The 20,143-nt window shown below is 30.2% G+C and overlaps 1 protein-coding gene and 1 long non-coding RNA gene across 3 annotated transcripts; both read right to left on the bottom strand.

Annotated features, from left to right (window-relative positions):
• Positions 1-495: 495 nt before the first annotated feature.
• Positions 496-2,968, bottom strand: LOC107897632 (uncharacterized). 2 transcript variants are annotated; one of them, XR_005903434.1, is made up of 2 exons: positions 1,149-2,968; positions 496-824 (listed from the first exon to the last, which is right to left on the bottom strand). It is a non-coding gene; the product is annotated as an uncharacterized lncRNA (long non-coding RNA). The 2 variants fall into 2 exon arrangements; XR_001684216.2 differs by having other exon boundaries at positions 2,480-2,968.
• A 656-nt stretch (positions 2,969-3,624) lies between these two features.
• On the bottom strand, positions 3,625-4,167 carry LOC121207962 (uncharacterized). Its single transcript, XM_041078507.1, has one exon. It carries the CDS (start codon positions 4,165-4,167, stop codon positions 3,625-3,627), a length of 543 nt encoding a protein of 180 aa, XP_040934441.1.
• Positions 4,168-20,143: the final 15,976 nt, after the last annotated feature.

Raw genomic sequence — 20,143 nt, 5'->3', positions numbered from 1 at the left:
TAAAAAAGCGAAAATGAAGAAACTTATCTCACTGTCGACCATTGATAGAATTGTCTGACTGGTCTCTTTCTCCCAACGATCGTTCATTACTAGCATGCTCATCTAATCCTGATGCAATGAGATACGCTGCTCTCTTCTTAGGGTACGTTTGTTTGATTGAAAATGGTTTCTGAAAAATGATTTTTTGGAACATAATGATTTTTTGGAACATGGCTTACTTTGCTAGAAAATCTAATATTTTTTGATGTTTGAATGGATCTGTGTAAAATATTTTCTGTTGTTTGGCAGATTTTCTAAAAATATTTTATAAATTTTATTTTAAATTAAACAAACATACATATATTTAAGAATTTATTGTCTTCTCATTGTTTAATTGAGTTTATTTTATATCTATTAAATTTATATTTTACGCAATGATTTATTTATAAATAAATACATCAAATTAAACATTAAGAACCAATGCAAAAGAAAAGGATTCAAAGAGAAAAAAAATAATTACAAAAAGAAATTCCCTAATATAAGAAAATAGATTACACAATAATATGTATACACAAGAATACATAGTTTAGACACATCGTCTATGCACAACAGTCCATATTCCATTTTCATACCAGTCATTTACATCCAACTACTATGTTATCATGATTATGACTTACAACAAGAGAGGTAAACAGAGAGACAAAGTATACAGATAACTAAAATATTTAACACATACAATCATTCTTATCGTCAATGGGCACATTTGGATGGAAGACAGAGAGAGCACAAGCAAACTCTTCCAAAAGTAGAATTCCATTATGCTTTGTATCAAACAAGTCAAATATCTGCAGTGAAATCAGAAATATATTGACAACAGCTCAAGCAATATTATGCTAACAATAATTATTCTTTCCAGGATGGAGACATTATTAATTAAAAGTGGATAAAAATACCTAATCAGCAAATAAACTTTTTTTTGTTTGTTTTGAATAACGTCAATTGGAACTCCTCCCGTCAAATAGTAATATAAATAAAACTTAAATACTACAAATATAAGAGAGAAAGAACCAACTCAAGACGATGAGTGATCATCAAGCTAAAAAACTTGACAAACATAACAAAAGATATCAATTATATAACAAAAATGGGAACTATGAAAAAACAAAAACCTTATCGATTAGCCCATTATCTATAATAGCATTGCTTATCTTCTTGAAAAGCTCATAAAGTGCTTTTATTTCACTTACACTAACTGCATGAAGATGAGCAAAAAAACAAATTTCAGTGGAATGACTCAAGAACCAAAGTAACACAGGCAAAGACTAAAAAAATGTTAAATCAAGCAAAAACATTGATCACATAAGCAATATAGAATAATATTTAAAAAAAATGATAACATACAAACGGTCACTCTTGCAAGAAGTTTAGGATCAACAAGACCTCTTGATTGCTTGTACAAATCATTATCACATCATTGTAGCACTGAAACAAATAAATGCTTCAATCTATCTACGCACTGTAACATGATATTCTCTTCACATCAATACGCTCCATACCTAGGCAACAGCAAAAGGGACTAGAAATCCCATTCATGTCATTCCTTCCATACGCTCGATCATTCTAAAAGCCAACAACAAGACTAACCTTTTAACCATTTCCTGATTCTGCTGACTAAAGACCAAATATTGGAGTTGGAATCTGATAAAGCCGAAGACCTCAAACTCAAAGTGAAATCAGTATTTTTCTTATAAAATCAAACCATGATATTAACCTTTTAACCTACTTGAATTTTTCTTTTGTCCTAACATATTTAAAAGAATTCCTTAAGTGTTTCCCCTTCCTTATTTTTTGTGCAGGGAGGAGTTCATAAAGAATTAAGTACTCCATGTATATTTCTCATACATGGGAGATCAACAAAATACAACCAGGCAACACATACAATACTATTCATCATGAATCAAGAAACGCAAAGCAGGGGATAAAAATAAGTAATCTTACCAAACAAAGAATTAGCCATTTCATCCATTTTACAAAATTAAGGATGACCACAAATCACCCATCTTAGCTAACATCCATTCCAGCGTTGTAGTATAAAACAGACAATCTAATGAAGAGAAGTGGTTCAAAATCAAATACCCATGAAATCAAACACATCAAAAGGCCCAATTCAAATACAAAATCATTAACTCCATCACAAATAGAACCTGATCATGATCTCATCTAATAAATTCCAAAAAAAAAATCATTTAAAAAAATATACAAACAAACCTAGTTGCCAACTTAATAGATTTATTAAAGCGCAGCAATTAATTAAAACTACCTACTTTAGTCTCACATCGATTCAAAAGGTTTCTTTTCAATTATTATCGGAGAACAACCATAGGGAAAAACGAATATATGAAAAAAAATTATTACATTTTGCTAAGAAGCAAGCAAACAAATCATATAATTCCAAAATGGTTCTCAATTTCTCATTATTTCCTATAGTTTATTGTCTCACCGTCTATTTTGACGCTTGAAGTAACAAATCGCTAAAGGGAAATAGATGAAAAATTGAAGAGAGAAAATCACCTAATTGTTGAGAGTTTCATTTCTAAAAAGACTAGAAATGGCTAGGGCTTTTTTCTTTTTTGTCAACAAAACTACTGCTGTTTGTTTTTTATACAGATATGAATCCTTGGTCAAGGACACAATGAAGAGAAGGAAAAGGGAAAGGAGGATAGAGCGTTTAGCAAGTTCTGATGTTGGGATGTGAAGACGAAAAACTTTAGAAAATGTCTTACCAAAATAAAAAAAAGGGTAAGACATTTTCCCCAAAAAAGACCTCCTTTTCTCATGTTTTGTAAAATGTTTTGTGGTGAAAAATTATTTTCAGACAAACAAATATCGCAAAAGGCTGAAAAGTTTTTACGGAAAATTTTTTACAGGTAAACAAACAGAGCCTTAGATTCAACAAATGATAGCCGAGAATTTCCAAATGACTTGAATTTATTACCTGGCCTTTTAAAGTTTTATTTATTTTCCACCCGCATTTTGGTCCGGAAGCAATAATTCCACTTCCCTTATTATCCACCAAATTCAGACGATTTTTGGAAATGGTTGAACTGCCTCCCACCTCTTCGCCTACGGAACTCAACTAAGAAATATTTTTAAACACTACTGCTGTATGTTTAGTTGCATCTAATACACCTTCCTTTACCGCCACATTAATAACATTTGCTTCCTCAAAAGTGGGATTAAAATGTATTAAGTGCTCCTCTTGAATTTTAGTGGGATTTGAAGGACCTAAATTTGCCTTATCTGTGACAGTAGCAGAGGGGTTAAAAGATAAAAGAAAATGAAAGCGGTTCGGGGTTACCTGGAATTGCAGTCTGTTGGGCCTCTTCACTTTTGCCCCGAGAGACGTGAAGATCGCCTGGAGAGCTTGAAGTGTCCCCCCAACCGTTCCATTACTCTTTGGGGCTTTAGATGGCCCAACTCTTGGCTGTTAATGGTCAGGCCATTAGCTGGTAAATTAGTAACAGATTTTGGCCCATTACAATGCCCAACAGATTTATGGCCTTTAAGAGGAATTTTGGACTTGGACTTCCGAATCAGCCCATTAAAAGGAACCCCTCACTGAATGCATTAATTCCTCCTTCCTTATTACTTCAGCAGAAACGTTTTTATCCGTTGGTGATTTCCCAAAGTCTCGGTTAGGATTCCTTTCCCTTGATTCTTATGGATCTGCGAGTTACCTTTCTTTGAATTATCTTCCGAAATTACAGCCTCTAAATCGGTTAGGGATTGGAACCGAGATCCCGATGATTTTTCCCCAGATACAGACTTTCCTATTTTGTTGTCTTCCCGAGAGGCGCGTCTGGTCCTCCTCTCCACCAACATCCTGGGGCCAAAGTCTCCATTTCCGGTCACCGTGTTCATCTGTAATTTCACCGCCGATGAATCCATTACCTTCGCCAAATCAGAGACGAGGGGAACATGCGGACAAGCCTCAGTATTATGGCCATAACGCCCACATGAGAGACACACCACTGGCAGGCTCTCGTATTCAACTCTTTGCATATTTCCATTAATAAGGAGTTTTGAGATTAGTGGCTTCCCCAGGTTAACGTACACTTCCATTCGGGCATAAGGACACCTTGTCCTACTATTAGTATTGATATCTAATTTGGTAACTTTACCCACCATTCCCCCAATGTCCTATCGAATTTCCTTTTTTGTACAAATGACTGGGAAGGCCTGGAAACCTGATCCACCTAAGAACCGTATTGGGATAGGGTAATTCCGGGTTAAAATAGTTTGGGTAACAACATGTTCTGCCGTGCTTAAAAAAAATATTTTTAATTTTAAGAATATTTTTAGAAAAAAAATTGTACGAAAAAACTTGTTTTTGGCTTGATTTTTGTAATTTTGAAAATGATAAGTTAAAATTTTTAGTTTTTTCTCTGTCAAAAATATTTTTAATGCTTAATTACTTTTTCACCTCTGTAATAATATAATATTTTTTTCTTGGTCTTTAATTACAAATATGTTAAAATCATTATTTAAAAATAAAAAAATATTTTTAAAATACTAATTACAAATATTTAATGGTTATATTTAAATATTTAAAATATAGTTTATATATTCTAATTAAATTTTATAAATAATTAATATTTATTACTTAAAAATATTTAAAATTTATATTTCATATATTAAAATATTAACAACAAGTTATAATAAATTTTTTTATATTCTTACTAAAATATAATAATATTAATTAATTTAAATATTATTTAAATGCATATTTGTTACTTGATAATAACATGACTAAAATAGACATTTTATTTCTCAAAATCACTTTTTGATAGTAATGCTAAACACTCAAATTTTAAATAAAACTTTTCAAAAGCATTCTCAAAAATATTTTTTCACAGCACTTTTCAAAAGCATTGCCAAACTAGCTCTAAGTATTGCCCAAAAATAAGCCATGGTCCCAATGACAGAATTTTCTCATAATCTCCATTAGAGCTTGATAATGGAATAAAAGAAAGACATATATAAATAGAAATACTATATCTGCACATGTTTAATAAATATAAGCTCCCTTTTCGTATGCACTTCAATCATATTCTAAATATTCTACTAAAAAATAAAAAACTAAAAAGTGGGTAAAAACATCTATTTTCATTGCGAATTATTTTTTAAACAATGGAGTCCATGAAAAAATTAAGAGCTAGAAAAATCAACTCTTTCCATATATATATATTATGATTATTTTGTCTTTATCTCAACAAACAGATCAAATCAGGAATTCCTTTCATTTTTCTGGTATTCAATCGGATTGGAATATGTAGTATCATAATAATGGTAGAAATTGAATTATTATTTTTTTATACTCTATACAAAAACAAAACTCCATGCCGCTAAATGGCATTTATCAATTCTTTTCTGTATCTATTTGTTATAATATAAATTAAAATTTAAGTATAATTTATCTTCTTCTATTCATAGCATTTCATATTTCATACATTCCACATATATTATATGGTATATGGAGTTAGATAAAATTTCATATGATTCAGTAAACAAAATAGAAATTCAATTCCATCATTATTAGATCGATTCGTAGGATTTGATGAAGAATGAGAAAAGAATGGGATTTTTTTGAGAAATGGGAAATTCAAAATGCTCGAGGATGAAAATGGGGAAATGTCTACAATACCTGGGTTGAATCAGATACAATTTGAAGGATTTTGTGGGATCATGGGTCGGGGCTTAACGGAAGAACTTTATAAGTTTTCAAAATTGAAGATACAAAGCAAGAAATTGAATTTCAATTATTTGTGGAAACATATCAATTGGTGGAACCGTTGATAAAAGAAAGGGATGCTGTATATGAATCACTCACATATTCTTCTAAATTATATGTATCTGCAGGATTAATTTGGAAAACCAGTAAGGATAAGTAAGAACAAACAATTTTTATTGGAAACATTCCTTTAATAAACTCCCTCGGAACTTCTATAGTAAATGGAATATACAAAATTGTGATCAATCAAATATTGCAAAGCCCTAGTATCTATTATCGATCAGAATTGGATCATAACGAAATTTTGGTCTATACTGGTACCATAATGTCAGATTGGGGAGGGAGGTTAGAATTAGAGATTGGTAGAAAAGCAAGGATATGGGCTCGTGTAAGTAGGAAACAAAAAATATCTATTCTAGTTCCATCATCAGCTATGGGTTCGAATCTAAGAGAAATTCTAGAGAATGTTTGCTAAGGACTTTGAAATTTGGCTAAGGAATAGCCATTTTCAATGTCCATTAATTGAAATGGCTTAGAGGGTCTCCAGATGACATACAATCGGTTTTGCAGAGCCGTAAACTCGATATTCCTCCCCAACAATTTGAGGACCACTGAAGTGGACATTTCCTTTTCAAGCAGCTGATGTACTCTCTCCGAGAATTCAATGGAGGGAATACCATTGATTATCGATTTTTTGACATCCCCTTCAGTGAGTGAAAAATCTTCCTTAGATTGTTGAGATCCACCATCTACTTTATATTCAATGATTTTATTCCCCATTAACAGGTCTTTCTAAGACAAAGATGGTGCTAGTGTTGGATCCACAACCATCACTTCTTCTGGATTATCCTCCGATTCCTTAAAGCGGACTTTCTTTGTGTTTGGATTATCAGGAGGATTATCTCCTTCACTATTCTTGGGACAAAGAGAAACTGAAGTAGCCATTGTTTTAGAGTAAATTAAATGTTCAATTTTATTTATCTTTTAAGTAAAAAAAATACAACCATAAAATGAAAATATACAAAAATCTGAATATTAAGGTAATAGTATACTTTTTTTTAGTTACTTAATTTCATCAAGGAAAAATCCTTGATGATTCCAACAACAAAATGTTATGTGGGAGCTTCAAATTAGGACACATGAGAAGCATCATTTAAAAATAAAAAATAAATTTAAAAATAAAAAATAAAAAAAATCTTTAAATATATAAATTTATAGAAATCATATAAAATGAATAAAAAAAATAAAACTATCAAAATTAAGAAAAAATAAAAAAATCCAAAAAATGAATTTTTTTTTAGTTCTAGAAAAACTTTTTTTTTAATATCAAGTTTTTATATTAGTTTTTAAAATTATAAAAAATATAAATTACTAAATATTGTAGTTGCCAAATGAATCTGCACAAATAGATGTTCAAATTTATTTAACATCCATATCTACATGTTCATCGAAAACATTAAATAAAAAAATAAAAATAAAAATTTAAATTTTTATGGGTTAGTATTTGATAGAGTGTATTTTTTGTATTTCACAGACAATTTTAAAAAATTGTCATGTGTCTATTTCTTTTAAATATTTATATTTTTAACGTTATGCAACAACCTATAAAATACTTGTCAACCCTCTAATACTGCTTGTGAAGTTTTTAAACTCCACGTATCAAATATTATTTACTTTTTTAGAAAAACTTTAAGACATGAGTCACTATTTTTATTGGCTTTTAGTACAAAATTTTTTGAAAGCTTTTTTAGTGCAAAATTTTGTGAATTACATACCTAAAAAAATTACCAACTTGATTAATAATTTTGAAATTCAAGTACTAATTAAGTCCTATAACACTCCAAACCCGACCTAGAAGTTTAAGCCAAACTTAGATGAGTTATACCAATGCTGTAACGACCCGAACTTTAAGGTTATAGGAAAAGTGTATTTTCGGGTCTCTGTTTCTGAAAAAAATGGATTAGAAAATATTTATTAAAAATAATTACGAAGTTAATTGAGTAATTAACTAGGCTTTAATTAAGTGAATTTAGCTCAATTAAGAGTAATTAGTAAAAAGGACTAAATGTAATAAAGGGTAAAGGTTTAATTATAGATTAATAAAAAAGAAAGGGGGATCAAAATGACAAATATGCCATTTAATATAGTTGAGGCGGCAATTAGATTGAAAAATCTAAGATTTTTCTTAGATTATATATATATATTAATTATTATTGTTATTGTTATTGTTATTATTATTTAAATTGATATTATATTATAAAATATAAATTAAATAAAGACAAGTGTATGAAAATGATTTGATATAAGTGTATAAATAAAAATATACACATTTGTAATACAAGTATTTGATAATAAATAGATATTTATTTAAATAATAAATTATTGCTATAATTATTAATTATTATTAATATTATATTATGAAATAAATTAAAATAGTGACAAATGTGTGGTAATTATAAAATACATGTGTAACAAATTGAATACATAAATTTGTAATATGTATATTTAATTATTAGTAGATATTTATTATTTATAAAAGATATTTATTAATTAAATAATTATATTATAATATTTTTATGAAATAAATAAATACAAATAAGACAAATGTATGGTGCATATGGTGACATGTGTAATACTAATATACATACAATTGTAAAATACATGTATATTTACTTATATAATAAGTATATCATTAAGTTATTTTATATATATATATAAGAAAAGAAAAATAAGTGTATAAAAATAATTGGTACAAATATTAAATAAATATTTATTATTAAATAGTTTTTTATTATAGTTATTATAGTTATTATATATATATAACAAAACAAAAAGAAAGAATAGAATAGAAATAGAAACAGAAAGCCAAACGAAACAGAGAGTAGGGGAAGGAAAGAAAAGAAAGAAAGGGAGAAAAGGAAAAATTTAGATTTCAAGGTTTGGAAGTTTAATTGGTAAGTCAATTTAGTCTTTTTTACTTAATTTTGATGTTTTAAAAGTTTTGGAACAAGATTTTGATGAAATTAAGTTGATGTTTTGAAAATTATTAGATTTCTAGATAATGTTCATGTTGAGTAAAATGATGAAATAAGGGTTAAATTGATAGAAATTCAAGTTAGAAATGAAATAAGGATTGAATTGTAAAGTAATTCATAAGTTTTATGTTGTAGGGACTAAATTGATGAAATTTTGAAATTAGGAAAATATACTGGAAATTTAATAGTTAAGTATGAGTTTGGACAAAATTTGAATAGAAATGAAGTATGAATTGAGATAGAAAAAGTAAGTGAATTTAGTTAAGATTAAATTGAAATTAAAGTAGAAATTGAATAGAAATTGTATTAATTAGATATAAATTAGTAGTGAATTAACGAATATGAATTGTTTTAATTCCCATAGCTAACGTTGTCTCGGGAAATTTCGACTAAGCAAGGAAAAATGACAAAGACAACGGGAGTTAACTCGAGGAAATACGTTTTGTATTTTTATAATTCGAACCTAGTTATTAATTGTTATATTTTTTTATTCAATGCATTTAATAAATGTTTAAGTGAGAATTATTGTGTTTATAATGGAAATGGATTAATTTGGTATGTGATGAATTTATATTGATTGAATTAAATTGAATTATATTATATATATGTGTGTGAATGAGATATTGTGCAATTATGATAATTGAATTTTGGATAAATGTTATGATAAATAGTTAAGATGGGAATTATTTGTATTGTGTCTTCATAATTGAAATGAATTGATTTAGTGTGTGATAAATTTATATTGAATTAATTTATGAATATATGTGAATGTTTGAATTGAAATGAATATTGATGTGGAAATTAAATAATAAATATTTGTTATATTGGAAAATATATGTAGTTGGAAGTGTCATGAAATTGATAGAAAATTGTGATTATTGTGAAATTGAATATTTATTAGTGAAAAGTGAATAAATTATATTGAATTGAAAATATATAGTTAATTAATTAAAATATGAATTAATTGAAAACTGAAAAGTGAATTAAATACCCTATTAACTAGTTGGGCTAGTCGGATATAGTTGGCATGCCATAGGATATGGAAGAGTACGAGTTTTGCCGGCTTACTGATCAGGCACTTATGTGCCAACTACTGTTACTGTTACCGTTACTATTACCGATTCGGCACTTTGTGTGTCTGATATTGTTACTGTTACCGTTACTGTTATTGTTTTGGATTTGTTTCGATGAGGTACTCTGTGTATCGTACTGTTAATGTTATTGTTCCAGATTTGTTCTGATGAGGTACTCTATGTACCGTACTGCTACTGTTACTATTACTGTTTCGGCTTCGGCCGATAAGGCACTATGTGCTGTTTTGGTGTGTTGGTTGGATCCGTGTATCTGTCTAGGTCCGAGTCATGTTAATAGGAGTAAATAAAGGAACTGGAAAGATCGACTGTTACTGAATAATTTAATTGTTACTGTATGTCTGATTTATACTGAATAATTGACTGTTACTGGATAACCAATCAATTGATCGATACTGAATAACTGATTATTATTGAATAATTGATTGTTACTGAATAACTGACTGTTACTGAATAAGTAATTGTTCTGATTGACTGATTGTTAATGAATATTACTGATTGATTAATTGCTATTGAAAAATAATAAATGATTTTGAATTTAAAGTAGATCAAAACATTGATTGGAAAGTGAATGTTTGAATACTCATTGAGTTTGAATAGTTCAATATATATATAAATTAATATGTTTTATAATTATTTAAGTGTTCGGATTATAGAAATACCACTGAGTGTATACTCAGCGTATGGTTTGTTTCCGTGCTCAGGTTAAGGCTAGACCGTTGAATTAACATCCCAGGCCGATCCCGAATTCAATGAGGTAAAGCATGTTGAGTATTGGTAATGGCATGTACCTAGGACGTCTTATGAGAGTCATCTAGGTTGTGAAAGTCTTGATGAAATAAGTAAACTATGGTTGTTAATGGTATATAGTATGAAGTTGAAATAATTGATATAGTAAGTGATATACTTAAAAAGATTAATTGGATAGGTTATAAAATGTTTTATATTGGTAAGATTTGAGCATATTTAAGTGTATTTGGATTGTTTGAATGTTAGAAAATTGTATTGGTTGAAGTTTTAATTTGTAGAGTTAGAAACATTTATTTTTAATAAATGATTATAATTGAAATGTACAGACCGGTAATGCCCTATAATCCTGTTCCGGGGACGGATAAGGGTTAGAGGGTGTTACAAATGCACTGAAAATTGATTTCCTTTCGAGATTTTAACTTTGAAACCATAAATTCATTTTTTCGGTTTAGGTAATTTTATAGTTTCGTGTTAGAAATTGACTGATATGGATGAGATTATCAAAAGGAACGCAAGACAAATCTAAAGACAATTTCCAAACCCAAAGGATCAAATCACATTTATTGCAGTGCAAGACAATCTGAGCTCCCATACGCCGTTCGATCCTAAATTTGATGTTTTCTTGAACAGATAAAGGAAAGACAAAGGGTGAGTTACCAATCACTACGTATATCCAGACTCAATTCAAATAAGCAGAGCATACTATATAAATCGTAGTAACGCAAAGAACTTAAGAGCAGTTGTATAACTAGTACTGACAAATCTAGATCATCACAGAGATTTGATCAAAGGTGCTTCAACAGTGCAAAGAAAAAATAGAATAGAGTAGAACAAAATAAATCATACAGTATAGAATTTAATAGAGCTGAACAGAATAAAATGGTACAGAGTAGAGCAGATTTGAATAGAACAGAACAGAACAGAACAGAGCAGACAGAGCATGTATGTTAAGCAAATGCAGTATTTTCAAACAGATCAGAATGTAGATTTATCATAAACATTCTAGCCAAACTCCGCTACACACCAAGATAGAGTTCTCCCTTGAACTCATCCATCCAAAGCACACCAACAAAGTCATCTTGAGTAACCCGGCAATGATAACCTGCCACCCCGGGTTGCCCGGCAACTATGGTTTATCAACATGCAGTTAAACTGCCAATCAAATATATGTGGTCAAGCCACTATAGTACAGTCAAACTGTTGGAACAAAAGTGTGGATAAACCACCAGATAATGTAGATCATTAAACTATCAGAAACTTCCTCTTTTCATATCAACCTAAGTCCTATGTAGTGTGTCATGGCATGCTTATGCAGACTTAGAGTAATCAGCATGTAAGTCATGTTATCCTTTAATAACAAAATCAGAAAATGTGGGAGTCCATGTTTTGTAAAACAGACTTATCAAACCTCAACAAACCATATCAGATTTATAATGACCCAAATATTACTGTTATCATAAAAGTGAATTTTTGGGTCTTCGTTTCTGAAAAATGGATTTGTAAATATTTATTAAAAATATTTATGAAGTTAATTGAGTGGTTAATTAGAGTTTAATTAAGTAAATTTAGCTTAATTAAGGATAATTGGATAAAAGGATTAAATTGAATAAAGTGTGAAAGTTTAATTATAGAATAAAGAAAATTGAAAGGACTAAATAAGTAAATAAGCCAAAATGAGTGCCAAGTGTATGGTAAAAATAAAATACATGTGTAATAAATATTATACATGCATTTGTAATACATGTATGTATTTATTTATTATTTAAGTAAATATTAATGTATTTATTATTATTAAATTGATATTATATGATGAATAAATTAAAAGAAAGACAAATGTGATAATATATATGCATACAAGTGTTAAATAAGTATTTGTTATTAAATAGATTTTTATTAATAGATATCTTTATTGTTAATAGATTATATATATATAAAATAAAATGGAATAAAGAAAAAAAAAGAAATAGAATTGAAAATGAAACAGGGGAAGGAAAGAAGGAAAAAGAAAGGAAAGAAAGAAAAAAGAAAATAGGGATTTTGAGGTTTAAAGGTTTAACTGGTAAGTTAATTTAGCTCTTTTTACTTAATTTTGATGTTTTAGAAGCGTTGGAACAAGGTTTTGATGAAATTAAGTTGATATATTTAAAGTTATTAGAATGAATAAAATGATAAATTAGGGATTAAATTGATAGAAATTCAAGTTAGAAGTGAAATAAGGATTGAATTGTAAAGTAATTCATAAGTTTTATGCTTTAAGGACTAAATTGAAAGAATTTTGAAATTATGGTTTTATGGTGAAATTAGAGTATTGACATTAGTCTAAAATGGAAATTGAATGAAAATATTGAGTTAAATGTGAAGAATAAAAGTTACTCCCGATTTAAGGACTAAATTGGAATTTAGGCAAAATATGGATAGAAATTGAAATATTCAATATGAAAATTGAATGGTAATGTATTGACAATATTTAATTGATTTCCGTAGCTAGTGTTGTGCCGGAAAATCTCGGCTAGACAAGGAAAAGATAAAGCCGACGAGGGATAGTTCAGAAATTACGGTTTGTATTTCTATAATCTGAACTTAGTTATAATTGTTATATTTTATTTAAAGTATATGACAAATGTTAAGATAAGAATTATTGTGTTTTATGATAGAAATGGATTAACTGGTGTATGTTAAAATTTATTGAATTTATTTGAATATGTGTGATTTGTGTGGTATTGAATGAATGTATGTTATATTGAACAATATATTGATTTGGGAAATGATGAAATTGATATGAAAATATATGATTAATGAGAAATTTGAACATTTGTTAATGTAAAGTGAATTGAAATATATATTGAACTGAAAATATATATGATTAGTTGAAATATGTACTGAATGAAAACTGAAAGTTTACTGAATACCATATTAACATTATCAGACTAGTCGGATATAGTTGGCATGCCATAGGATTGGAAGTGTTCAGGGATATTCTGACTTTGTGTCGATGAGACACTATAAGTGTCGCCTTATTGTTACTGTTCCGAATTCATTCTGAAGAGGTACTCTATACCTTACTGTTACTATTCCGGATTTGTTCCGATGAGGTACTTTGTGTACCGCTACTGTTACTGTTACCGTTACTGTTATCGATACAGTGTATTCCGGCTTCGACCGATGAAACACTGTATGCTATCCCGGTGTGTGGGTTGGATCCGTGCATCTGTCCGAGTCTAAGTCTTGTTAATAGGGGAAAACAAAGGTACTGAATAACTGACTGCTACTGAATAATTGATTATGACTGAATAAATGGCTGTTACTGAATAACTGATTATTACTGAATAATTGACTGTGACTAAATAAATGACTGTTACTGAATAAATGATTATTACTGAATAACTGATTAATACTAATGACTGACCGATAATGAACAATAAAGATCAATTGATTGTTACTAAAGAATATTGATTGTTATTGAAATGGAATAGTACAAAATATTGAATGAAAGGTGAATAATCTTATTATTCAAAGTGAATTGTAAATATAAATATTGAAAACTGATTATCAAAGAATAATTGATTGTTATTGAACGATATTGATAAATTGATTGACATTGAAAGATATTGACTGATATAGAGGTTGGATTAAAGCAAATTACTAATTGAAAAGTAAATAGTTGATTATTATTTAAAGATATCAAACAATTATACTATTGAGTTTATTATATGATTTTAAGTTTTTGTTATATTTTTCTTACACTATTAAGTGTTCGGATTATAGAAGTACCATTGAGTTCATACTCAGCATACGGTTTGTTTCCGTGCGCAGGATAAAATAAAGCTAGACCGTTGAATCAGCATCCCAAGTCAATCCCGAATTCAATGAGGTAAAGCATGTTAATTATTGGAAATGGCATGTACCTAGGATGTCTTAAGTGTGTTATTTTGCATTGTGATTGTAATAGTGTGATAAGTAAATTGATAATTGATAATGATACATGATAAGTGTTTTAAGTGAAGTATTGGATTGGTTTAGTATGGATATTTGTATTGGTTGTGGTTTGAAATTTGTAGGGTTGGCTAGTAAAGTGTGAAAGGTTCATTATTGAGTCCACACGGCTTGGCATACGGGCGTGTGACCAGACCGTGTGAGACACACGGCTTGCACACGGACATGTTTTTAGGCTGTGTGTCCTCTGCACCTAAAATGCTACAAAACAGATTGCCACACGGGCTGAACACACGGGCGTGTGTCTTGGCCGTGTGAAATTAATTTGTTCATAGGCAAAAGTCAGAGAGCTCTACAGGTAGAGGACACGGGCGTGCCACATATGCCATACAGGCATGTGGTATTGTACATAAAAGGGAAATTTAAGAATTTTATGAAAAATTTTATAAGCTTCCGATTGAGTCTCGGTTTAGTTTTAACATACATTTTAAGTCTCGAGGGCGCATTAAAGAAACATTAAGATATATTTTATGAATTGAATTATATTTCTTTTTCTATTAATTGTAATCGAACTGCAGTGACTGGTAATACTCCGTAATCCTATTCCGATTACGGGATAGGGTTAAGGGTGTTACAAGATTGCTATGAAGTCACATTCATGGTTATAAATCAGAATCCATAACAATCAATCTAACATATTCAGGTATCGCATATTCTCCATCAACATAATAATGCAGAGGCGTTCCAGCAAATTTAACAAAATACGAATCGTACCTGGGTAATTCGCACACATCAGATAGTAGCACATTATGTTTTAACAGATCTTATTCACTTGGATTCACACATAGTAGACATATGTACAGATCACAAATAGTTCACCGTCAGACCATCAGATAGCCCTTATAAAATCAAATTTAGATCATAAATACATTATGAAGGTTAGTGCTCATTTTGGGCAACACTTACAGCTTAAAAAATAAGATTCGAATCTTATTCATATGCCATATGGCCTGGACACACGCCCATGTCCTTTCTCGTATGACTCACATGGCCTAGACACATGCCTATGTCCCTAGCCGTGTGGTCCTAAGTCACAAAATAGTGAGTTACACGTCCTAGACACACGCCTGTGTCCATTTCCCGTGTGAACCCTACACTAACATGGCACACGGCTTGGACACGCTCGTATGCCTTGCCCATGTGGCTCCAATTTGATGAATAATGAGTTACACGACCAACCACACGGACTAGGCACACGCCCTTGTCCTTGGCCGTGTGGAGTCGATAGCCACGTTTTTCGACTACTAAAAACGCAGAAAAAGAGGAGTTTCAACACCCACTTGATATGGACTCGATGCAGGAGCAATAATGATGAATTCCTGTCCCTAAACGACAAGAAATTCCCCAACAAAACAATTAATTCGTAGTCAAATCGCTAAAAACTGACATTCTAAAATTGCAGTTACGTCTAAAAACTTTTGAGACCAAAACTTTAAATCGACTTACCTGGTTGCGACTTAACTAGAAGAAGTCAGACCCCATACAAAATAGGCATAATACACATAGCAAAAGAAAGGTTGCTTGAAAATAATAAACAAAATGGAAAAAATGAAGGACAAAAACAAAATGGCAGAAAACGTTGCAGAAAAGAAAGAATAAAAATAAAAATAAAGCACCGGAGGTTTTTGGAAGGTTTTAATTAATCAACCGAAACTAACTACTTTATAACGAGATTAAAAAAATAAAACATTCTCTATTGCTTTAGCCGGGAGTCGAACAAAAGACTAAAGATTACAAAGAAGCTTAACCATTGAACCAGCAGGCTCATTCTTGACATCAATTGGCTAGATTTAATTATAAGCCAAACGTTCAAGGGTAAGGGTTTAAGAAAAATAATAAAAATTTTTCGAAATAAGATTCAAACCGAGAATTTCACACACATACCTAGAATATTTAACCACTAAACCAAATCAATTTACTTGTTAAAATTTCCAAAATTTAAACTCATAATCGAAGGATGACCACTCTTGGTTTCAAAACCCCATTTCTTCTAATCTGATTTTTGAGATGTTACAAGTCCAAAATTAAATTTAGGTACAAATTGCTAAATCAAAAGGTTATTAATCCATCTATTAAACTAGATCATTGAATCCAAGTTTATTATTTGTTTATGAAGAAGAAAAAAATTTTCTAGCTAGTTTGGTGAAACTCAAAGAATTAACATAACATTCAATGTCCATTTATACTTTCTGTAACAGCTCAAAACCTAACACGATCACCAAATCCAAGTTACGAGATGTCATATACATTGCAGAAGCAATTACGATCAATCACAATCAATAAACGCTATTTAATACTTAAATACAACCAAAACATACAATGAATACAATATATTATCATTTTTGGATCTTACACGAGCTTATGAAAGCTCAAATAGTATTCCAAGATCAAAGAAGGACCAAATTGTAAAATTTTTAAAATACAATGTTGACGTTGTGAAGTCAATGTTTCCACGTCATGACGTTTCCAAATAGTTCGTCATGTCACGACGTGAGTCTACTCGATGTGGTGATGCCATTTACTGTGTTAGCCTCATCAAGACGACGGGATTCCTCGTCTTGCTGTGACATTACAGGTATTTTATTATCGCAACAACGTTCAAGCGACGCCACGATGTCATATACTATTTCTACATTATTGTCTTTGTTTAACAACTTGAAATATTCTAAACCAAATCCTAAACACATAACCATCACATACATCTCATATTTGTAACATATTAACTTTAAATTATACAAAGTAACGTCCTTCCTAACATTAAATCAAATCCTTATCATCCACAACTATAAATTCAATACCAAAACATTCAAATTATTCTAATCCTTAACTCAATTCACCAAGTTCATTAATAATGCTACATTTTAGCCACGAGGGAGAGGCTAAGCAAGCCTTCTTCTAGATGATGAATGAGTGGCTCACTCAGTATATTAGAACTAATCTGACTGCTCCATAACCTCCCATCTAATCCTCCACAAGTCCCTATCATGCCACAAATTGTTAATCTGATTCAATTGAGTAAGCCTTCGATTGATAAAATTAGAAAATATGGGGCTGAAGAGTTTCGTGCTACTACTGATGATGATGCTGAGAAAGTTGAGTTTTGGCTCGAGAAAATGATACGAGTGTTTGATGAAATGTCGTGTACTCTTGATGAATGTCTTAAATGTGCTGTTTCACTTTTGAGAGATAGGGCGCATCATTGGTGAAAAAAGTTAATATTTGTGGTTCCGAAAGAACGAGTCACTTGAGAGTCCTTCCAGACTGAGTTTAAAAAGAAGTACATAAATTAGAGATTAATAGATCAGAAACGTAAAGAGTTTCTTGAGTTGAAACAAGGCTGTAAATCTGTTACGAAATACGAACGAGAATTTGTTAGATTAAGTCAACATGCATGAAAATGTGTCTCGACCGAAGTAATTATGTGCAAGAGATTTGAAGATGGTTTGAATGAAGATATCCACTTGTTAGTCGAGATTTTGGAAATAAAAGAGTTTATTGTGCTTGTCGAACGAGCATGTAAAGCTGAGGAACTTGGGAAAGAGAAAAGAAAAGCCGACTCAGAAGTTCATGAGGAAAGAAAAGCTTAGAAGACAGGCGTAATACACATAGCAAAAGAAAGGTTGCTTGAAAATAATAAACCAAATGGAAAAAATGAAGGACAAAAACAAAATGGCAGAAAACGTTGCAGAAAAGAAAGAACAAAAATAAAAATAAAGCACCGGAGGTTTTTGGAAGGTTTTAATTAATCAACCGAAACTAACTACTTTATAACGAGATTAAAAAAATAAAACATTCTCTATTGCTTTAGCCGGGAATCGAACAAAAGACTAAAGATTACAAAGAAGCTTAACCATTGAACCAGCAGGCTCATTCTTGACATCAATTGGCTAGATTTAATTATAAGCCAAACGTTCAAGGGTAAGGGTTTAAGAAAAATAATAAAAATTTTTCGAAATAAGATTCGAACCGAGAATTTCACACACATACCTAGAATATTTAACCACTAAACCAAATCAATTTACTTGTTAAAATTTCCAAAATTTAAACTCATAATCGAAGGATGACCACTCTTGGTTTCAAAACCCCATTTCTTCTAATCTGATTTTTGAGATGTTACAAGTCCAAAATTAAATTTAGGTACAAATTGCTAAATCAAAAGGTTATTAACCCATCTATTAAACTAGATCATTGAATCCAAGTTTATTATTTGTTTATGAAGAAGAAAAAAATTTTCTAGCTAGTTTGGTGAAACTCAAAGAATTAACATAACATTCAATGTCCATTTATACTTTCTGTAACAACTCAAAACCTAACACGATCACCAAATCCAAGTTACGAGATGTCACATACATTGCAGAAGCAATTACGATCAATCACAATCAATAAACGCTATTTAATACTTAAATACAACCAAAACATAAAATGAATACAATATATTATCATTTCTGGATCTTACACGAGCTTATGAAAGCTCAAATAGTATTCCAAGATCAAAGAAGGACCAAATTGTAAAATTTTTAAAATACAATGTTGACGTTGTGAAGTCAATGTTTCCACGTCATGACGTTTCCAAATAGTTCGTCATGTCACGATGTGAGTCTACTCGACGTGGTGATGCCATTTACTGTGTTAGCCTTATCAAGACGACGGGATTCCTCGTCTTGCTGTGACATCACAGGTATTTTATTATCGCAACAACGTTCAAGCGACGCCACGATGTCATATACTATTTCTACATTATTGCCTTTGTTTAACAACTTGAAATATTCTAAACCAAATCCTAAACACATAACCATCACATACATCTCATATTTGTAACATATTAACTTTAAATTATACAAAGTAACGTCCTTCCTAACATTAAATCAAATCCCTATCATCCACAACTATAAATTCAATACCAAAACATTCAAATTATTCTAATCCTTAACTCAATTCACCAAGTTCATTAATAATGCAACATTTTAGACCAAATCATACCATATTTAAGTTCATTTACAACTTATGTACAACTAACTAGTTACATACATTATGCAACAATATATCTATACCATGTTACTTATAAACTATCTATTTGACACAATTCATTTGATCACATACATACATATTAAATTCACATTTACCATTTGCCAAAAGTCCCTTTTATTAAATACATATATATGATAATTCCTATACTAGCTTAGCATTCATATGATTAAAATTCAAATACCTAACATATAAATTCAACATCATCAAATCTAACTAAATACCAAAATGAGTTAACTAGGTACATGCCATTTAACTAACAAAAAATGGTACACAAACATTGTTGAGTTCGAGATTTTGACTAGATGCTAAAGTCAATGCTTGAGATCTTGAATTCAACCTAACCTACGCATGAAAAACAAAATCGTGCGCTAAGTGATAAAACTCAATGATAATTTTATAATTCAAGAAGTAGATTACAAGATATAACAATTAAAATAATTAATTTGCATGCCATTATAATAAATATCTATCATCAT

The sequence above is a fragment of the Gossypium hirsutum genome, chromosome A10 (genome assembly GCF_007990345.1).
Source record: "Gossypium hirsutum isolate 1008001.06 chromosome A10, Gossypium_hirsutum_v2.1, whole genome shotgun sequence".
In the NCBI taxonomy this organism is placed as follows: Eukaryota; Viridiplantae; Streptophyta; class Magnoliopsida; order Malvales; family Malvaceae; genus Gossypium; species Gossypium hirsutum.
This window is presented reverse-complemented; position numbering and strand designations above follow the sequence as displayed.